The sequence below is a fragment of the Tupaia chinensis genome, unplaced genomic scaffold, assembly GCF_000334495.1.
Source record: "Tupaia chinensis unplaced genomic scaffold, TupChi_1.0 Scaffold149448_1, whole genome shotgun sequence".
NCBI classification, from domain to species: Eukaryota; Metazoa; Chordata; class Mammalia; order Scandentia; family Tupaiidae; genus Tupaia; species Tupaia belangeri.
Genome location: NW_006209292.1, coordinates 1,130,185 through 1,147,137, shown reverse-complemented (window position 1 = coordinate 1,147,137; position 16,953 = coordinate 1,130,185). Strand labels below are relative to the sequence as shown.

The window sequence follows — 16,953 nt, the reverse complement described above, 5'->3', positions numbered from 1 at the left end:
AAGCAATTGAAGAGTCCACCAAGTGGCAAATGGATAAAGAAAATGTGGTGTAGATACGCAGTGGAGTACTATTGAGCCTTTTAAAAAAAAGGAAATCTTGCCACTTGGCAACAACATGGGTGAATCTAGAGGATATTACGCTCAGTAATATAAGTTAGATACAGACAGACGAATACTACATGACCTCACTAATGTGTGGAATCTCAAAAATGTGGAAATACCTATAATAACAGAGAGTAGAGGGGAGGTAACCAGGGACTTGGGGAGAGAGATCTCGGTCAGAAGGTACAAACCTTCAGTTATGAAGTGAGTGAGTACTGGGTACCCGACCGAGTTCAGCATAGTAACTGTAGTTAACAATAAGGAATTGTATACTTGAAATTTGCTAAAAGAGGAGAGCTGAGGTGTCCTCAGCTCCACCAAAAAGTCACTATGTGAGGTGACCAATGTTAGTTAGCATGTCGTGGTGATTATTTCACGTGTGCAGATACCCAGTCATCACGTTGTACACCTTAGGTAGGTAGAGATTGTATTTGTCAATCATACCTCAATAAGGCTGGGAAAAAATTTGTCACCACTGCTTCTGGGGAAAGAAGTGAGAGACTGCTTCTTTTCATAACAAACCTTATTAGATGAGACGATGGGACATTTTTGAAATCTGTGTCCATATAAAAATCAAGACAAAATAACATGCAAACACACACAGCAGAACAGAGTCCGGCATCAGAAAGGTACGAACGAAGCTCAGGGTGGATTGGAAGGAAATGGTGCTACATTATTATCTGGGTTAATGAGGCACAAGTGTTAAGGAAATTTCTTTAGTCACTTATTTTAAGATATTCTTTTTTAGCTTCCAGTCTTAGCATATTACTTCTTGTTGAAGTCATTAGTAGGAAGAATTTCAAACTTTGCCTTTGATCATTTTAATTGTTGCATTTTTAGTTTCCTAGCCTTGGTTTTTCTCTAGTTTGTGGTCAAAATCTGATAAAAAGCTGTCATAAGAAACAATGGACACGTGAGTATCTTTATGAGATGATGGATATTAGACTAAAAAGTGAAGACTGCATGCAGTCGGGTATCCAGATGTTTTCCAATATTGGGATGTTGCCATGTAGCTTAAACATCTGGATGGCGGGCTAAAATAACTACATCCAGATGCCTGCTGTCAAGTAGACACAGGTGAAGATTTTGTAATTCTAACAAATACAGAAATGTAAAAAGGCAGTGGGATCTTTTGATAATTTTTCTTTCTGCTGAGTTAAAAGGAACATACTGCCCATCTGTTCAGAAGCATTTTGCCTAACCCAGAGGACTCTTCTTAGGCATGGAATTGCATTTAATGGTGCGCAGGCTGCGCCCCTGTCTCCCCATAGCGGCAGAAATGGCAGCTCCAGAGCCAGGCCATTATCGAGGCTAGCGCTAAGTGGTTGCCAGCACTCACTGGCCCCTGACACTTTTGAGCAATTATGGGGAGACTGTAAATGTGTGATTCAAGTTGATGCTGAACTGGCTTGTCATAGGCTGCAAAGTGGTCTGTATATTTGCATGTCCATGTTTTTACTTAGGCTTTCCATTTCTCTCTCTCTAGAAAGTTACAGAAAGAACTGCTTCTTTATGGTCACTGATAAACAGTAACAAAGAAAAATTCAAAAACCCCTTCTATACTAAAGAAATCAATCGAGTTCTGTATCCAGTTGCCAGCATGCGTCACTTGGAACTCTGGGTGAATTACTACATTCGATGGAATCCCAGAATCAAGCAACAAGTAAGTGGAGTAGCACTTTCAAGATAGGTGATATTGACTGAATCATTACTTCTGACCTTAAGTGATGTTAGTTGACATTTATGAGGGAAAATATCAGACAAAAGACCCCCACACACACTGACACTCATTTTTTATTATTTTTTTAATTGCCAGATGGTATCTGCACTTACCAGAGAGAGACAGAATGAGAAAGAAATAGGGAGAGGGAAGGAAGAAGCACCCCTCATGGGAAATGGTCACACCATAATCCCATCTCCATTTCTTCATCCTGTCAAGATTTGGGGCATGCATGCACACATGCTCAGAGTGTTTTTTAAGCCACCAGAGCAAAGATTTTAACCATGGTTGGCCCCATGTATCTGGCTCCCCCAACCAGTAGGCTACAGGCCAGCCCCCCACACACTTGTTTTTAACCACAACTTTAATTTAAAATTGTTTTTAATTACTAAGCCATGTGTTTTGGTGCTAAACTAAAATTCCTCTGCCAGCGTGAATGATGTAATCTTTTACTCAAAGGAAAGCTGATTTAAAGGTTTAGGAAATGTCTGAGTTTTCATAGCCAGGGATTTCTTTCAGTCACTTGAAGTGGTTATACTTCATGTGTCCACCATTGACCAGACTCCGATGCTTCTGTCATGGGAAGGAAGCATTTCCTAGTCTCTGATTCAGGAGTATATACCAGGTTGGCTCGCAGCCAGTGCTTCCTACTGAGCATCTTTACTTCTGAAATAAAGACCCTTTGTCAGTCCATGGATAGGAAATTCAGCTGGCCATTTGTCAATCAGAAATAGAAATGGAGAACCAGCAGGTGGCATGGAGGTTAAGGCTGTATCTCACATAGCCTACCGTGCTAAGTCCCAGACCCAGCAGTTTGAAAAATGCTGGGTACATGTGTGTGCATGTTCAAAATCTTAAGAGGAGAAGGAATTGCAGTGTGGTCAACCCCCTTGGGGGGTTATTTCTCACTTTTCCTCTCTCTGTCTCTTGTCTCTCTCTGGCAAGTGTGTGTACCCTATAGCAAAAGCTGAAAAAAAAAAAAAGGAAATGGATTTTCTTGAAGTGAAGGACTCCACATTTCATCAAAGACACTCTTGAGCTGTCCATTTTCCTGTCCACATTCCATCCAGAATCAGAAGGAAAAACCCTGTGTGTAAAGGCTTAGAAGTCGTTCCAGTCACTGACTGACTGTAACCATTAGAGATCTTCCGTATCTGCAGTGTTAGAGACTTCCAGTATCCTCAATGACACCTCAATGAAGGTGTGCATTTTCCTGCAGTTTGGGTGGCCGGCTGCCTATTCTCAGGCATCCTGTGCAGCGTTGGCTCCGCTCCGACTCGCTTGGAGCTGGCGGTGTGGCAGAGGGCTGCCTGTGGCTGCCTCTCATTGCTTATTCCCCTCAGACAGCTGGCCATGCACCAGTCCAGGTGCTCCAGTCATGGAGGGATGTCTGTTCGAGCTGGCACCCTCATTTCAGTGTCTCTGCTGCCCGTGTGAAAGGCTTTTGCAATTCATCCATGGTTGAAATGTGTTTTCTTTGGGAAAGTAACAGATCCCAGGGCTTGAGAACACTCACTTGTTTAGTTTGGGAGTCGATATCACATTGAGGGAATTTATTTAATAGTTTCTAGAGTTTGGAATATCACGTACAGAATGAGAGTTTTTCCAGGGTCCTAACTGCTTTTACAGAGGACATGTTCCTTTCTAATTAAAAAATACTGTACAGACACACACAGCATATCACATTGAGGGAATTTATTTAATAGTTTCTAGAGTTTGGAATATCACGTACAGAATGAGAGTTTTTCCAGGGTCCTAACTGCTTTTACAGAGGACATGTTCCTTTCTAATTAAAAAATACTGTACAGACACACACAGCATTTGTCTTATAAAATAAGTATCCTCTCTACTTGGCACAACTTTTCTGTTGTGACCATGGGCAATTAGAAAGTAGAAACTGTTTCTGTACAGATTCTGTAATCTCTTTTCATCCATTTGTGCTTAGAAGAGTTTTATTTATGTGTCTTTTGCCATAGGGTGCATGCGCTTGCTGGAGACAGAAAGATAGTGAGAGGCAAAGTGAGAAATTACCCCCTAGGGGGGACAGCCATGCCACAATCTCTCCTCTTCCATTCCCCTCCCAGGATTTTTCAGCATGCACACAACTGCCCGTTGTGATTTTCAAGTCACCAGGTCCAGAATTTGAACCACAATTGGCCATGTGGGAACCCAGCGCCCCAACCACTATACCACCTGCTGACCCCAGTTGGAGGAATTCTTAAAAGTTAAGGAATTTAGAGCGTTTTTTGTTTGTTTGTTTGTTTGTTTGTTTTTTTGGAGAGGTTTTTGCTATATGGCACGTGTGCTCGCCAGAAAGGTAGAGACAGAGAGACAGAAAGTGAGAAATCACCCCCAGGGGGGATGGCCGTGCTGCAATCCCTTCTCCTCCATTCTCCCCTCAGGATCTTGGGCACGCATGCACACATACCCGTGAGTTTAAGCCACCAGGTCCGGGCCTTGAACTGCAGTCAACTATATGGGAGTCCAACGACATAGCCATTATGCCAACTGCTGGTCCCTAGAGCAATTCATTTCTGAACACATAAAAATAATAGTAGTCTGGTGACTAGTTAAGCTTGAGGACACATCCTTAGAAGAACTCATCAGAATATATGTGTCCCCCTTAGTCTCGCAGAGCATAGCACAGTGGAACGGAGCCAGGTAAGAAGGCTCATTCCCTGGGGGAGGTTTTCATTTTGAAACAGAAAATGGTCTCTATCACGACCTGATGCATTTACTCAAAAAGAAAGGCAATAGCCTGTTCTTTCCGTATAGGTTTTCCAAACACAAGGTGTCCTATACTCATCTCCGTGTCCCTGGATACTTTGCATTTTCATCTCCCAAATAGCAAGCATTGCCATGCATCAGGCTTTGGGGGCACAGAGATTAAAATAGGAGTCTCTACCCACAAGAAGCTCCCAGGCTGGCAGGGGCAGTCGGGCACAAGCTGATGGTTATCACGCAGGGGAGTAAAGGGGGATAAATACAACAGTAGCAGTGTGAACTAAGCACGCTACATCGTCTTCAAGATCTGCTTATGTAGACCATCATCTCACACCGAAATAGGTGAAAATCAAAGGACACAGGATTTTATGAATGTATTTATTATTTGTTGTGATCTTCAAGCCACCAGGTGTGAATCCAGAGCCTCAACCACCACTCCACCTGCTGGCCATTTATTAATTTTTTAAATTACTTTTAAAAATTTACATTTAATCACTGCACATCTTGACGGCATTCAACATAGTTTTTCTCAGCATGCACACAGTGTGTATCAGTCACGTCAAAGATATTACCATATGTATTATCTTCAACAGATAACTTTTTTGCGTGTGATAATGCTTCTCTTTTTTATAATGTGCACCTAAATGAACACACTTTACCACTTAAAAGTTAAGTTATTCTTCAGTGGTGTGACTCAGAATGTTTATACTTGCTGGGCACCCATGTACTCACATACTGTAGTGTGCCGTCCACGTCGAAAGATACACAGGGAGAGACAGCATCCCTCCTAATGAGCTGTTAATCTCAAAGAAGGTAAAGCTAGTGTGCTTTTAAAAGCAGAAGCCACCACCCACCCTTCACTGTGATATAAAAATTTTGCTGAGTTTATGGAGAGAGTGTGTTTACAGTTGACAAGCGGTCAGCTAGCAGCTCTGGAACTTGTGTTTGTTCGGTTTTGCCATAAGGCGTGCACTTGTGGTAAATTGACAGAGACAGAGAGAAGGAAAGTGAGAAATCACCCCCTAGAAGGGATGGCCATGCCACCATCCCTTCTCTATTTGCCTCCTGGGATTTGGGGTACTCCAGGACTTGAACCATGGTCAGCCATGTAGGAACCGAACACTCCAACCACAACTCCACCTGCTGGCCCCAGCTCTGAAACGTTTATGTAGCATGGGGAAGTTACTTATGCCAAAGTATAAACTAACCATCTCACAAACCTGAGTGGGAGCTTCACCTGCCAGTGGGCCTCATCCTGTACTTGGGGAACCCCTGCACCCCATGCATTATAACTTTTACTCAGGGTGTCATCAGATGTGCTTAGACGTTGCTTAGTGGAAGCAAGGGTTGGAAATGAGGACAGTCAGATATCAACAGGCTGCTCTGAGGGGAATTTGAAAAAGTTTCTTCCGATGCTGAAGCTGAAAGGAACAGGAATAGAAAAAGCATGTCGAGCCTGAACTACTGCCATGGCGAGCCGGTTGCCGCTCCTGGTGTGTGCTGAGCTTGCACACACTGCACTTCCTACTTCATTCCCCAAGCGAGCAGTCGGGTACAATACCTCACATCAGTGACTTTCGGCTTTGTTTCTTGTTATTTTCTGTCACAAATGGACTCTCCTATTCAGAACTCTAAATGTGTATGTGTGTGTAGGCTAATGGCTTCACTAGATTTTGTCTCCATTCCTAAAATGAATTTTCTCCTGATTTCTAAGTTTTTCTGTTTACTCTCTCAACTTTTCTAATGGTACAGTCACGCCATCTGCAAAAATGATTGTGTTACCTCTGATTTCTTGTCGAACCACACATGCTGATTCTCATACTCAAACTGATTCTGAATTCTTGTTCTAATTCTAACATTTATACAAAAAAGCAAGGCTTCAGAGATAACCAAGACACTTTGGGAGGAGAACATTAAGGAAGAACTGGCCTTACTGTATATCAGGACTCATTTGGAACAGAATAGCACCTGGAAAGAGACTACACAGCTGAGCACACTTGGCGTGTAGCAGGGAGGCAGCACTGACTTCGTCATAGGCAGGGAAGAGAGGTGACCGTTCCTCAAACCGTGCCCTATCCCAGCAGAGCTCCTGCTGCTCCCACTCCTTTTCCTGCCATCTGCCTTGTCACTCTGGCCAGAAATTTTACAGTGTCCCTCAGCTTCTTTGTCTCCACACCCTATATCCAGTGTGTCAGGAGAACCCATCAGGCTTTGCCTTCAAAACTGTACAGAGGCCCAGCCACTGCCCTGGGGCAGCTGCCTTCCCTCTCCCGTGGGTGGCATGGAAGCCTTCTAGCCACAGTCCCATATGTACCCCGCTTCCCTCCAGTCTGTCCTCAGTGTGTAAAGCAGACATTAGATCATACTGCTCCTGTGCTCCAAACCCGCCTCTCTCAGAGGCAGGGCCTAAGTCCTTAAGATGGTCTCAAAGGCCTCAGGTGACCCCTGTCCTGCCCCTTACATCTCCGACCTAGCTCCTGACCTCCTCACCAATTCTCTCACACTGTGGGCAGCCACATGGGGCTCTCAGCTCTTCCTCAAAGAAGTACCTACCCTGGTCTCTCCATCTCCTTCCCATGTTTCCCCAAAGGTGGCCATTCCTGTGCAGCTTGCTGCAACCACCCAATTTATTAGGTTGTCAGAAAATTTAGAACACCCAGAAAAAAATAAGACTTTTCTGACAACACAGTAGATTGGAACTGGCACCCTACTGTCCCCATCCCTGTCACTTTTCTCTGCTTTCCTATAGTATTGGTCACCTCCTCAGATGGTTGTTCTTGTCTGTCTGTCTCCTCCGCGGGGGGGTAAGCACCACGAACATGGGGCTTGGGGCCCCTGTCCACTGGCAGGTCCTGAGCACCTTGAGCAGTGCCTGGCCCTCGTCATGGCAAAGGCCGTTAGCAAGCAGTGCACAGCACTTACTGGGTGCCAGGCGCTCTGGCAGCACCTTGCTCTAGGCCATTTGGGAAAGTCCACACTGCGACGACATTGCACACTCAGTGTGTCAGTGATTCTGGGAAGAATGGGGTTAGGATGGGACCTCTGCACACCTGGGGTCCTTTGTAACCAGAGGGCCCGTGAAAGCAACAGTCCCCGGCAGAAATACAGGCACAGCTGCAGCTCTGCTGCCTTTGTGCCTGGCCTCAGCTCCTCCCAAACAGCAGCTCTACCTGAACCCTGGGGTGGGGGACCTTATCTTTGAAAGCAGTCATTGGCATCACAATGAAGTCTGGGATCTCAAGGAGAGGTCATTCTGGGTTGAGGAATGGCAGGTGTCCTCATAAGGAGCAGGAGGGGAAGATCTGAGACACACAGAGGAGCCGAGACCATGTAAACAATGAGGCAGAGGGTAGAGTGGTGTGGCTGCAAGCCAGGGAATCCCTAGAGTCACCGGAAGCTGGAGAGGCAAAAGGCCCTCCTGTGGAGCCTCTGGAGGGTGCACAGCCCTGCCAACACCCTGACTTGGGGCTTCTTGCCCAGCAGAACTGTGGGAGAATACATTTCTGCTGTTTCAAGCCACCCTGTTTGTGTTAATGTGTTAGGGCAGCCACAGGAAACTCCTACCTGGTCTTACTCCCTAACATCTCTGCTTCCTCCTCTGGGATTCAGGCCCTGGAGGGTGTCTTCTTCCAGGGGGGACCCTCTCCTCTGGATTCAGAGCCAGTTCCAGCTTTCTTCATCAGTGCATTATCTTCACCACTTCCTTATGGGCGCTCAGAGCTTCAGTAGATGGCTTACAGAGCAAAGCAGGGTGGGCTGGCAGCCCCTGCCTGTGCTAAAGGAAAAGCCTTCTGTAGGCCTTCAGCTGTCTTCTTAAGGACTTTAGATGTCACCTGAGCTTTCTAGACCCCCCCCCCCGCCACTTCAAAACATTACCTTTCTGGGGTGCTGTTCTGTTGTATGTCTGGGTGGCATACCGAGTGTGTGTGTGTGTGTGTGTGTGTGTGTGTACGCGCGCGCGCGCGTGTGTGCACATAGAGGTTCAGAGAGCTGGATGTTTGAAATTTTTGCACCCTGTGTGCCTTATAGGCCAGGACAAAAGTTTATGAAATTAGCATGGCAGGGAGACTCAGTGCCTTCTTGACTCATCCAGAAAATGGGCACTGTAGCCAACAGACCGTGTTAAGTCACTTCGCTCTCACAGTAACTCTGAGTTCATGCCATTGTCATCCGCATTTTATAGCTAGAAAAATGGAGGCCCACAGAAAGTTAAGTTGCACAGCCAGTGAGGGAAACCTTGCATTCACACCCAGGCTGGAGGTATCAGAGACTCTCCTGCCAGCCATGTGTTAATGTAGGCAATAAGTACATGAGAAGAGGTTCTGGCAGAGCAGTGCCAGCCCCAACTGCTGTGACAGACTATCTGAGAGCCTGCAAATTGGCAAAAATAATAACAGTAGTGGTATGATCCCAAGTTCTGGTGAGAGTAGCAGGCAATAGGAACTGCCAGGCCACCGGCAGGGGGCACTCTGCCCACCTCATGTAAACAATGAGGCAGAGGGTAGAGTGATGTGGCTGCAAGCCAAGGAATCCCTAGAGTGACTGGAAGGGGGAGAGGTAAAAGGCCCTCCTGTGGAGGCATTACCCTCTCTTCCTCCATCACTGCTTCCCGGGAAGGCATCACAGAAACGGCCGCCCATGTGCTCCAGACGTGTGCATGGGGTTGATAGTCGGCACAGCCACATGGTACTGCCCAGCAGCTGTCAGCACAGCCACCTGGGTGGGCTGGGTGGGTACACTGGTACAGAGTCCTTCAGTGGCACTCAGCCTGGAACCAGTTCAAAACGCCTAAAGCTGGCTCAGAATGCCAGTCAGTGACTCCAGAACGGGATGAGTGGTGCAAATGCTGACAAAATTTGAAGTAGTACAGTATTGTATTTCAGTTCTGGATGCTCCCGGGAAGCGTATCACAAAGCTGCCAGGAAGGACAGCCCATGCCAGCCTCCAGCCTGGGAAGAGTTGCTGTCCCTCCGAACCAAACAGGGCAGTGTGTGTGGCCGGGGGAGGGGGAGGTACGACAGGGGAGACCAGGGCTGCGGCCAGGCTGATACATTGTTAAAAGACGGTGGCACGTATGTCAGGAAAGGTGCATGGTATTCACTTGTTGGTGACAAGTAGAATAACTGTCTGTCTCAGTGCTCTTGGCTGTGAGCATTCAAGATGCAGTTTTTGAGCCAAGTATGTCTGTTTAAGCCCTTGGTAGACAATGCAGCCACTCAGCAGTTATGGGGAGCAGGTGAGTCCTTGCCACGGGCCCAGTGGAAGCCTCAACCTATGTCCCTGGTTCCCTGCAGCAGCCGAATCCGGTGGAGCAGCGGTACATGGAGCTCGTTGCCCTACGCGACGAGTATATCAAGCGGCTGGAGGAATTGCAGCTCGCCAGCTCTGCCATGCTTGCGGACCCACCGAGCTCACCTGCCAGCCCTTCGCAGATGGTGCCCCACGTGCAGACGCACTTCTGAGAGGCACCCTGGCAGGGTGCAGCACGACTGGAGGGTTCGGAATAAAGGCAATAGTTGACTTTCCTTTGGGCATCTGTACAAAGTAGATTGAAATATTTGCCTCTGCGTAGAAATGAACTAACGTAACCTTCGACTCTTGAACATGTGCCTTCTAGAACACACATTGCAAGGAAACCATATAATGTCCACATGGCGATCAGAAGAGAGGGGCCGAGGTGAGGTTTTGGGGAATGTTGACACCTTGCAACTGCAGATCTTGAAAGAGAAATTTTAACTTTAATTTACTGCTATGGAAATGCTGTGTCTAAAATATGTGTCTCATAGGCTTAATTGAAACCACATTTTAAATTATGGGGAAAATCTGTTTGTAGAGTAGGTTTCCCTCAAGTTGCTTTTAATAGTTGCTTTGGATTATCTCTAAAATGAATCCACATGTGAAAGATGTATGTTAGGGCCGAGGCCCAGTTGAGCTCAGCTTCCTTAGCATTACTCAGAAGCAAGGTATTTCAAAAATTGCCAACTTTTAAAATGTCCAAAGTGGTGACTGAAGGAGAATTCACTGTGTAGATGAGTCTTGTATTATTTTTAAATTTTGGAATATAACATGTTTCCTCCTGACTTTCAAGAGAAGCATATTTTGATATTAAGAAATGGATGGGGCCCAGTTAAAATATGACTTGACTTTTTTTCTACTATCCCAGTTCTCCTTTCTAAATTCTTTCACAAGCTTGCCTAAAATCCGGAATCATTTCAGGCTAGGGAAAGCCCCATCTCTGACACTGTTTCCGGATGTTAGGTGCATTGTGCTTCTTAGGCAAATGTTTTCATACATGTGGCTCGAGTCAGTTGAGCTTACCTGCCAAAATGCAGGGTCAGCCATCTTAGATGTCTGAGCTCTTGCCAGATGTATATGCATCGAGTGTATTCTTGAACGTATTGTGCTTATGAATTTCAGTTTAAATGGTGTTGGGTTTCCTTCCCCCATGGCGTGCATAAAAACTGGTTCTACAAATTTTTACTTGAAGTACCGGGCAGTTTGCTTTTTCAGGTTTTGTTTTATAGTTTAAGTGAAATTTTAAATGCACAGTTCTATTTGATATCTAAACTAATTCATTTAGTAAGTATATTTGTAAAAGCTAAGGCTACAGTTAAAACAATTAATGTGTATTACAGTGATTTGTAAAGGACTATTTATAGCTAATATGATTTTGTTCTCAGTGAATTAAGAGAGATTAAATATATCTTTGTAAATTATTTTATGTCATAGCTTAATTGGTCTACCAAATAAGACATCTCAAATATAGCAGTATAATGTATGTATTTTGTAAGTATAAGAAATTTTATTAGATATTCTCTTGCTTTTTGTAAACGCTGTAAATATTTCATAAATTAACAAAGTGACACTCTGTAAGAAGAAAAAAAGAGCTAATACTAATAGCTTAAAGGGTTTTGTGAAATTTCATGAAAACTTTTTCATGGCAATAATGACTAAAGACCTGCTGTAATAAATATATTAACTAAAACCTAGCACTCTAGCGTCGGGGCTGTAACTGTGTTTGTGTTTGAAATGTATATGGTGCCCATCATATTGTGTTCTCCAAGACCTATATCACATGCTCTATCTTACTAGCATCCTTGCAGGGCTCTCCTAAAAATTCTAGCAATGCTGGATATGTAAGTACATTGATGAAGAATTTAGAATCACAACTGTCTATAAGGATAGCTTCTGCAAAAGTGCTAGGGTGAATGGACGCCAAACTTCAGACACGGAGTGAAGAACACAGCACACAGCAGTTGATGATAGGGACGGTGAGATATTGATTTAAGAAGACCATACTTAATGTCTCATTAGGTAAGTATTTTAAAAATTCTTCAGATGATATTGCCAGTTGGACATTTCATTCTACAATAGGTTCCAGGACCACACCCTACCACCATGGACACCAAAATCCACAGATGCTTGAGTCCTTTCATCAAAAGACATATTATTTGTGGGGCCAGCAGGTGGCATGGTGGTTAAGGGCACTGGACTCCTACATGGCCAACTGCAGTTCGAGTCCTAGATCTGGGGGCTTGCTTTCTCACTTTCCTTTTCTCTCTCTCTCTCTCTCTCTCTCTCTCTCTCTCACACACACACACACACACTCACTCTCTCACTCTGTCGCTCTCTGGTCAAATTAAAATAAATAAAGTTAAATAAAAATAATTTTAAGAAAGACAAACTATTTGCATATAACTTAATGCGCATCCTCCTGTGTACTCTCAGTCACCTCTAGATTTCTTACAATAGCTAATACAGTGTAAATGCTCTTTAAATAGGTGTTATGCTGAATTGTTTAGGGAATAATGGCAAGGAAAAATGTGTGTGTGTGTGTGTGTGTGTGTTCATTGTACATACCATCAGCAACAACAGGATATGTTCACTTTGCTGCTGGTAGAATCCACAGATTCCAAACTCGTAGATATGGAGGGCTAACTGTATATATGTGAATCCTAAGAATGCCTAATAGTTATGAGAATAAACAAAAATTAACCATGTCTTAAAAATCCGAATAGGACTCCCAGAAGATGAAATGTATCTTTTAAAACTGAGTATTAAAAACGCTTTATGGTGTTCTTCCTCAGGCATTGTTGCACCCACCCCTCACTATAAGGACGTCTTCACTACAGGGGCTCACTGACATGCCCAGTCCCACAGCATTAGAACAGTCATGCCGTATTAACCTGAAGTCCACCACTCTTGGCTTCTCATGGCATGGCCTCAGCACTGCCTTTTGGGAGGAAATAGAATAGCCTGTCTTCCTGGCACAGCCCTTCAAATACTTTGGAATCATATGTATTTTTCTTTTCTTTCTTCTTTCTTCTTTCTTTCTTTAAATTTACATTTAACCACATGTCTTCATAGTATTTTCCAACACAAAAACCATGCATGTCAGTCAGGACAAGGATATTACCATATATATTATCAGCAGCAGATAGCTTCTCAGTTATGCATATATTTTGGAGTCATATATGTTTGATAATCTAACAGCTTTTCTAAATAGTCACAGCACTTTCTGATCCTTTTGCAGTTGACATAATGTACATATTTATGGGGAAACTGTGATGTTTGCACACATGTACACTGAGTAATGATCAGGTCAGGGTAATTAGCATATCCATCTCCTTGAACAGTTCTCATTTCCTCGTTGTGAGAACATTCAAAATCCTCTCTCCTAGATTTGAAATATACACTGAATTGTTCTCCACGGTCCCGCCACTGTGCATTAGCATGGCCAGACTTCCTCCTGTGTGACTGTCACATTGTACCTGGGGACCAACCTCCCCCCATCGCCTCCTCCTCTCTGTCCTCTCCAGTCTCCAGTAACCTCTACTCTACTCTTGACTTCTATGAGATTGGGCTTTAGTTTCCACCTATGAGGAAGACCACATGGTTTTGATAATGCAGCAAAGCTTATTCTTTTGCTTTTTTGGAAGGAAAAACAGTTGCAAAATAAGCTGACTGGTATCACTCACAACCCTTTCTACGTAGGTAGATGTGTGGTGTCAGTCATGCAGACGACTCTCGTGATATTGGAGAGTGGGCATTAGACAATATTAAAGGCAAATTCTTTTTTTTTTTTTTGGAGAGATTTTCGCTATCGGGCGTGTGCGCTCACCAGACAGACAGAGAGAGACATAGAGACAGAAAGCGAGAAATCACCCCCAGGGGGGATGGTCATGCCGCAATCCCTTCTCCTCCATTCTCCTCTTGGGATCTTGGGCACGCATGCACACGCGCCCGGCGTGAGTTTTAAGCCACCGGGTCCGGGACGTGAACCACGGTTGACTACGTAGGAATCCAGCGACATAGCCATTACGCTAACTGCTGGTTCCCTTAAAGGAAAATTCTTAAGACGTGGCAACTTATTGTAGAGTATATACACCTATGACTAGGAAACTTAGCCATTGCTGGCCATTAAAGCAGAATCAGAGAATACCCAAGAAAATAAGACATGTATGCAGCATGCAACCCACAAACAAGAATGAGCATTAGCACACTTGCAGAAAACTTACAAAAGTGTTGGAAGAAAACATTAGCACACTTGCAGAAAACTTACAAAAGTTTTTGAACAAATTTCAGGTGAAAATTTTTAATTTACTGTAGGGTATGTGTGCTCACTGGAGAGAGAAAGAGAGAGAGAGAGAAAGCACCCCATAAGGGAGCATTGCCACACCATAATCCCTTCTTCTCCATTTTCCTCTTGGGATTTTTCAGTACACATGCACATGTGCCTGGCAGGTTTTTCAACCACTGGGTCTGGGACTCCCACCATACAGTGGGCCATGTAGGATCCAGCCACCTTAACCACCTGACCACTGGCTGGTCCCTTAGTTGAAGTTATTTAGATTGAAAGAACCACTAAGAGCATAAAGCTGGAATGCCAATATTTGAATTCCTCTAATATGCCAAATTTGTTGGTAAATGTATGACTTAGTTAGGAATTGTTGGCAAGGCCTTCCGTATTAAGCATACTTGGGAGAGGAAACATAGGCAAAACAAAGTAGCCTCATTTCCTTAGGAGACGTAGATTCAGGTATGGGTTATTCTTTATTTACAGTAATTCAGCTTGTTCTTTAAAAGTAAAGGTGATAGGGGCCAGCAGGTGGCATGGAGATTAAGGCGCTGGATCCTACGTAGTCAACTCCACATTTTGAGACCCAGTGGCGTGAAAATCATGCCAGGTGATGCACCCAAAATCCCGAGAGGATCCTGAAGGAAAAGGAATTGAGATGTGGCTATCCCCCCTCCCCCCGGGGAGTGATTTCTTTTTCTTCTCTCTCTCCCCTCCAGCAAGCACACATGCCCTATAGCAAAAAAAAAAACAAAAAAAAAAAAAACATAAAAGAGCAAAGATGATAACATAATGAAAAAATATGGAATGGGCCAGCCAGTGGTGCAGGGGTAGCACAATGCTCCGCCATTCTGGGCTCTGCAATTCTGGACCCATGTGGGACGGTCCGGGTTTGCATCCAAGGCCTCCCTGCATACACCAGGTGTATTTTACATGTGCCCATGATGCAGGCTGGCTGAGGCTGGGGGGGGATTGTAGTATGAAGACTCCATTGGTGATGTCTCTCTTAATACATAGACTTTAAAAGTACATAGAATAGCTAAACATTTAGACAGAAACATTAAGCCTTAGTTCATTTTTCTAGTAGCTCTTAAGAACATGGCTTATTCATTTACAGTGGTTAATACTTCGGTGCTTCTGAAACTAAGTTTCACAGTACCTTCCACATAAATTATAAAAGGAAGTGGTTCACCTCACTTCATGAGCTTTACATACAGATCTGTATAAGAAAGAACCTGGAGGGATGTACGGAAACCTGAGTTCCTGTCTGGGCTCTGGCGCTGACTCGTGGCCCTCCTATGGAAAGCATGAGTGAGGTCTTCCCATCCCCGATGCCACAGATCTGGAGAATCTCATTGGCACATTTCAGGGAGAGTGTGGGCTGCGTGTTCTCTCTGTTTTGTTACAACTCAAATGCTGCCCTGCCCTCAGGAATGCTTTTTAGTGACTTTATATTATGGCACAAGATGACATTTGCTGCACATACTAGTTTCCTGTTTCTACTATAAGAAATTTACCACGGGGGGGCCAACAGGTGGTGTGGTGGTTAAGGCGCTGGGCTCCCACATGGCCAACCACGGTTTGAGTCCTGGGTCTATCTTTCTCTGTCCCTCTCCAGTGATTGTACACACCCTATGGCAAAAACCTTAAAAAATAAATAAATAACAAAAGTCGAATACATAAAATCAAACAATGTTGGAGGGGGAGGAAATGGGGAGATGTAAATCAAAAAATGCAAAGTAGAAGATAAGCAGGATTGAGAAGTCAAGGGATTGAATGTGCAACATGAGGACTGCATTCAGGGTTCTTGCTGAAAGAGTAAATTCACACGAAAATGGGTAACTGAGATGATGGCTATATTTGCTTGACTATAGTAACCATTTCAATCTAATGTATATCAAAACATTGTGTTGTACACCTTAAATATGTACTTTTAAAAAAGAATCTATAAAGAGAAAAAAAGTTAGGTAGGAACTCAGTCACATCTGTCATCAGGGAGATGTGCATTCAAACCATCATGAGATACCACCACATACCCATGTATTGCAATCTGGCAATCCCTACTGGAACTCTCTCAGACGTTTTGGAATTCTTGGAGAACAGTAGGCTTTATCCAGTAAAATAAGAGTGATACCAACCGTATGACCTAGCACTTCCACTCTCACATATATAGTCTTAAGAAATGAGGACTTCTGTGCACCAAAAGACAAATACAAGAATACTCATAACAGCATTGCTTGTAATAACCAGCAATAACAACTCACATATCCACCTAGAGTAGAACAGATCAATTGTGGCATATTTACACCGTGGACTACTACACACTCAGGATAAATGATCAAACCACAGCTACTTACAACACAAATGAGTCTCATAAGCATGTTGATTGAAAGAAGCCAGGTACAAAAGAATACATTTAATATTATTCCATTCATATAAGTTCAAAAACAAACTAAACTCCTGTTTAGAACTGTATGGATAGTTTTTGTTTGTTTGAGAGGTTTTTGTTATAGGGTGCGTGCGCTCGCCAGACAGACAGAGAAAGACAGAGAGACAGAAAACGAGAAATCACCCCCCCAGGGGGGATGGCCACGCCACAATCCCTTCTCCTCCGTTCTCCTCTTGGGATCTTGGGCATGCACGCACACACGCCCAGCGTGAGTTTTTTTTAAGCCACCGGGTCCAGGATGCGAACCGCGGTCGACTATGTGGGAGTCCAGCAACATAGCCATCACGCTAACTGCTGGTCCCTGGATAGCTTTTTTTTTTTCTTTAAAGAAAGAAAGAAAGAAGAAAGAAAGAAAGACTATCACCATAGAAAGGAACAATA

At 44.1% G+C, this 16,953-nt stretch overlaps 1 protein-coding gene across 3 annotated transcripts in view; it reads left to right on the top strand.

Moving 5' to 3' along the window:
• MTM1 (myotubularin 1) overlaps window positions 1–11,535 on the top strand; it is a 90,555-nt gene extending 79,020 nt beyond the window's left edge. For all 3 annotated transcript variants that reach the window (XM_027769371.1, XM_006171199.3, XM_027769372.1), the window contains 2 exons: window positions 1,589–1,765; window positions 9,841–11,535. In XM_027769371.1, the coding sequence (XP_027625172.1) occupies window positions 1,589–1,765; window positions 9,841–10,008 (345 nt within the window). In that variant the 3' untranslated portion in view covers window positions 10,009–11,535. The remainder of the gene's footprint in view (window positions 1–1,588; window positions 1,766–9,840) is intronic.
• The last annotated feature ends 5,418 nt before the right edge of the window (window positions 11,536–16,953 follow it).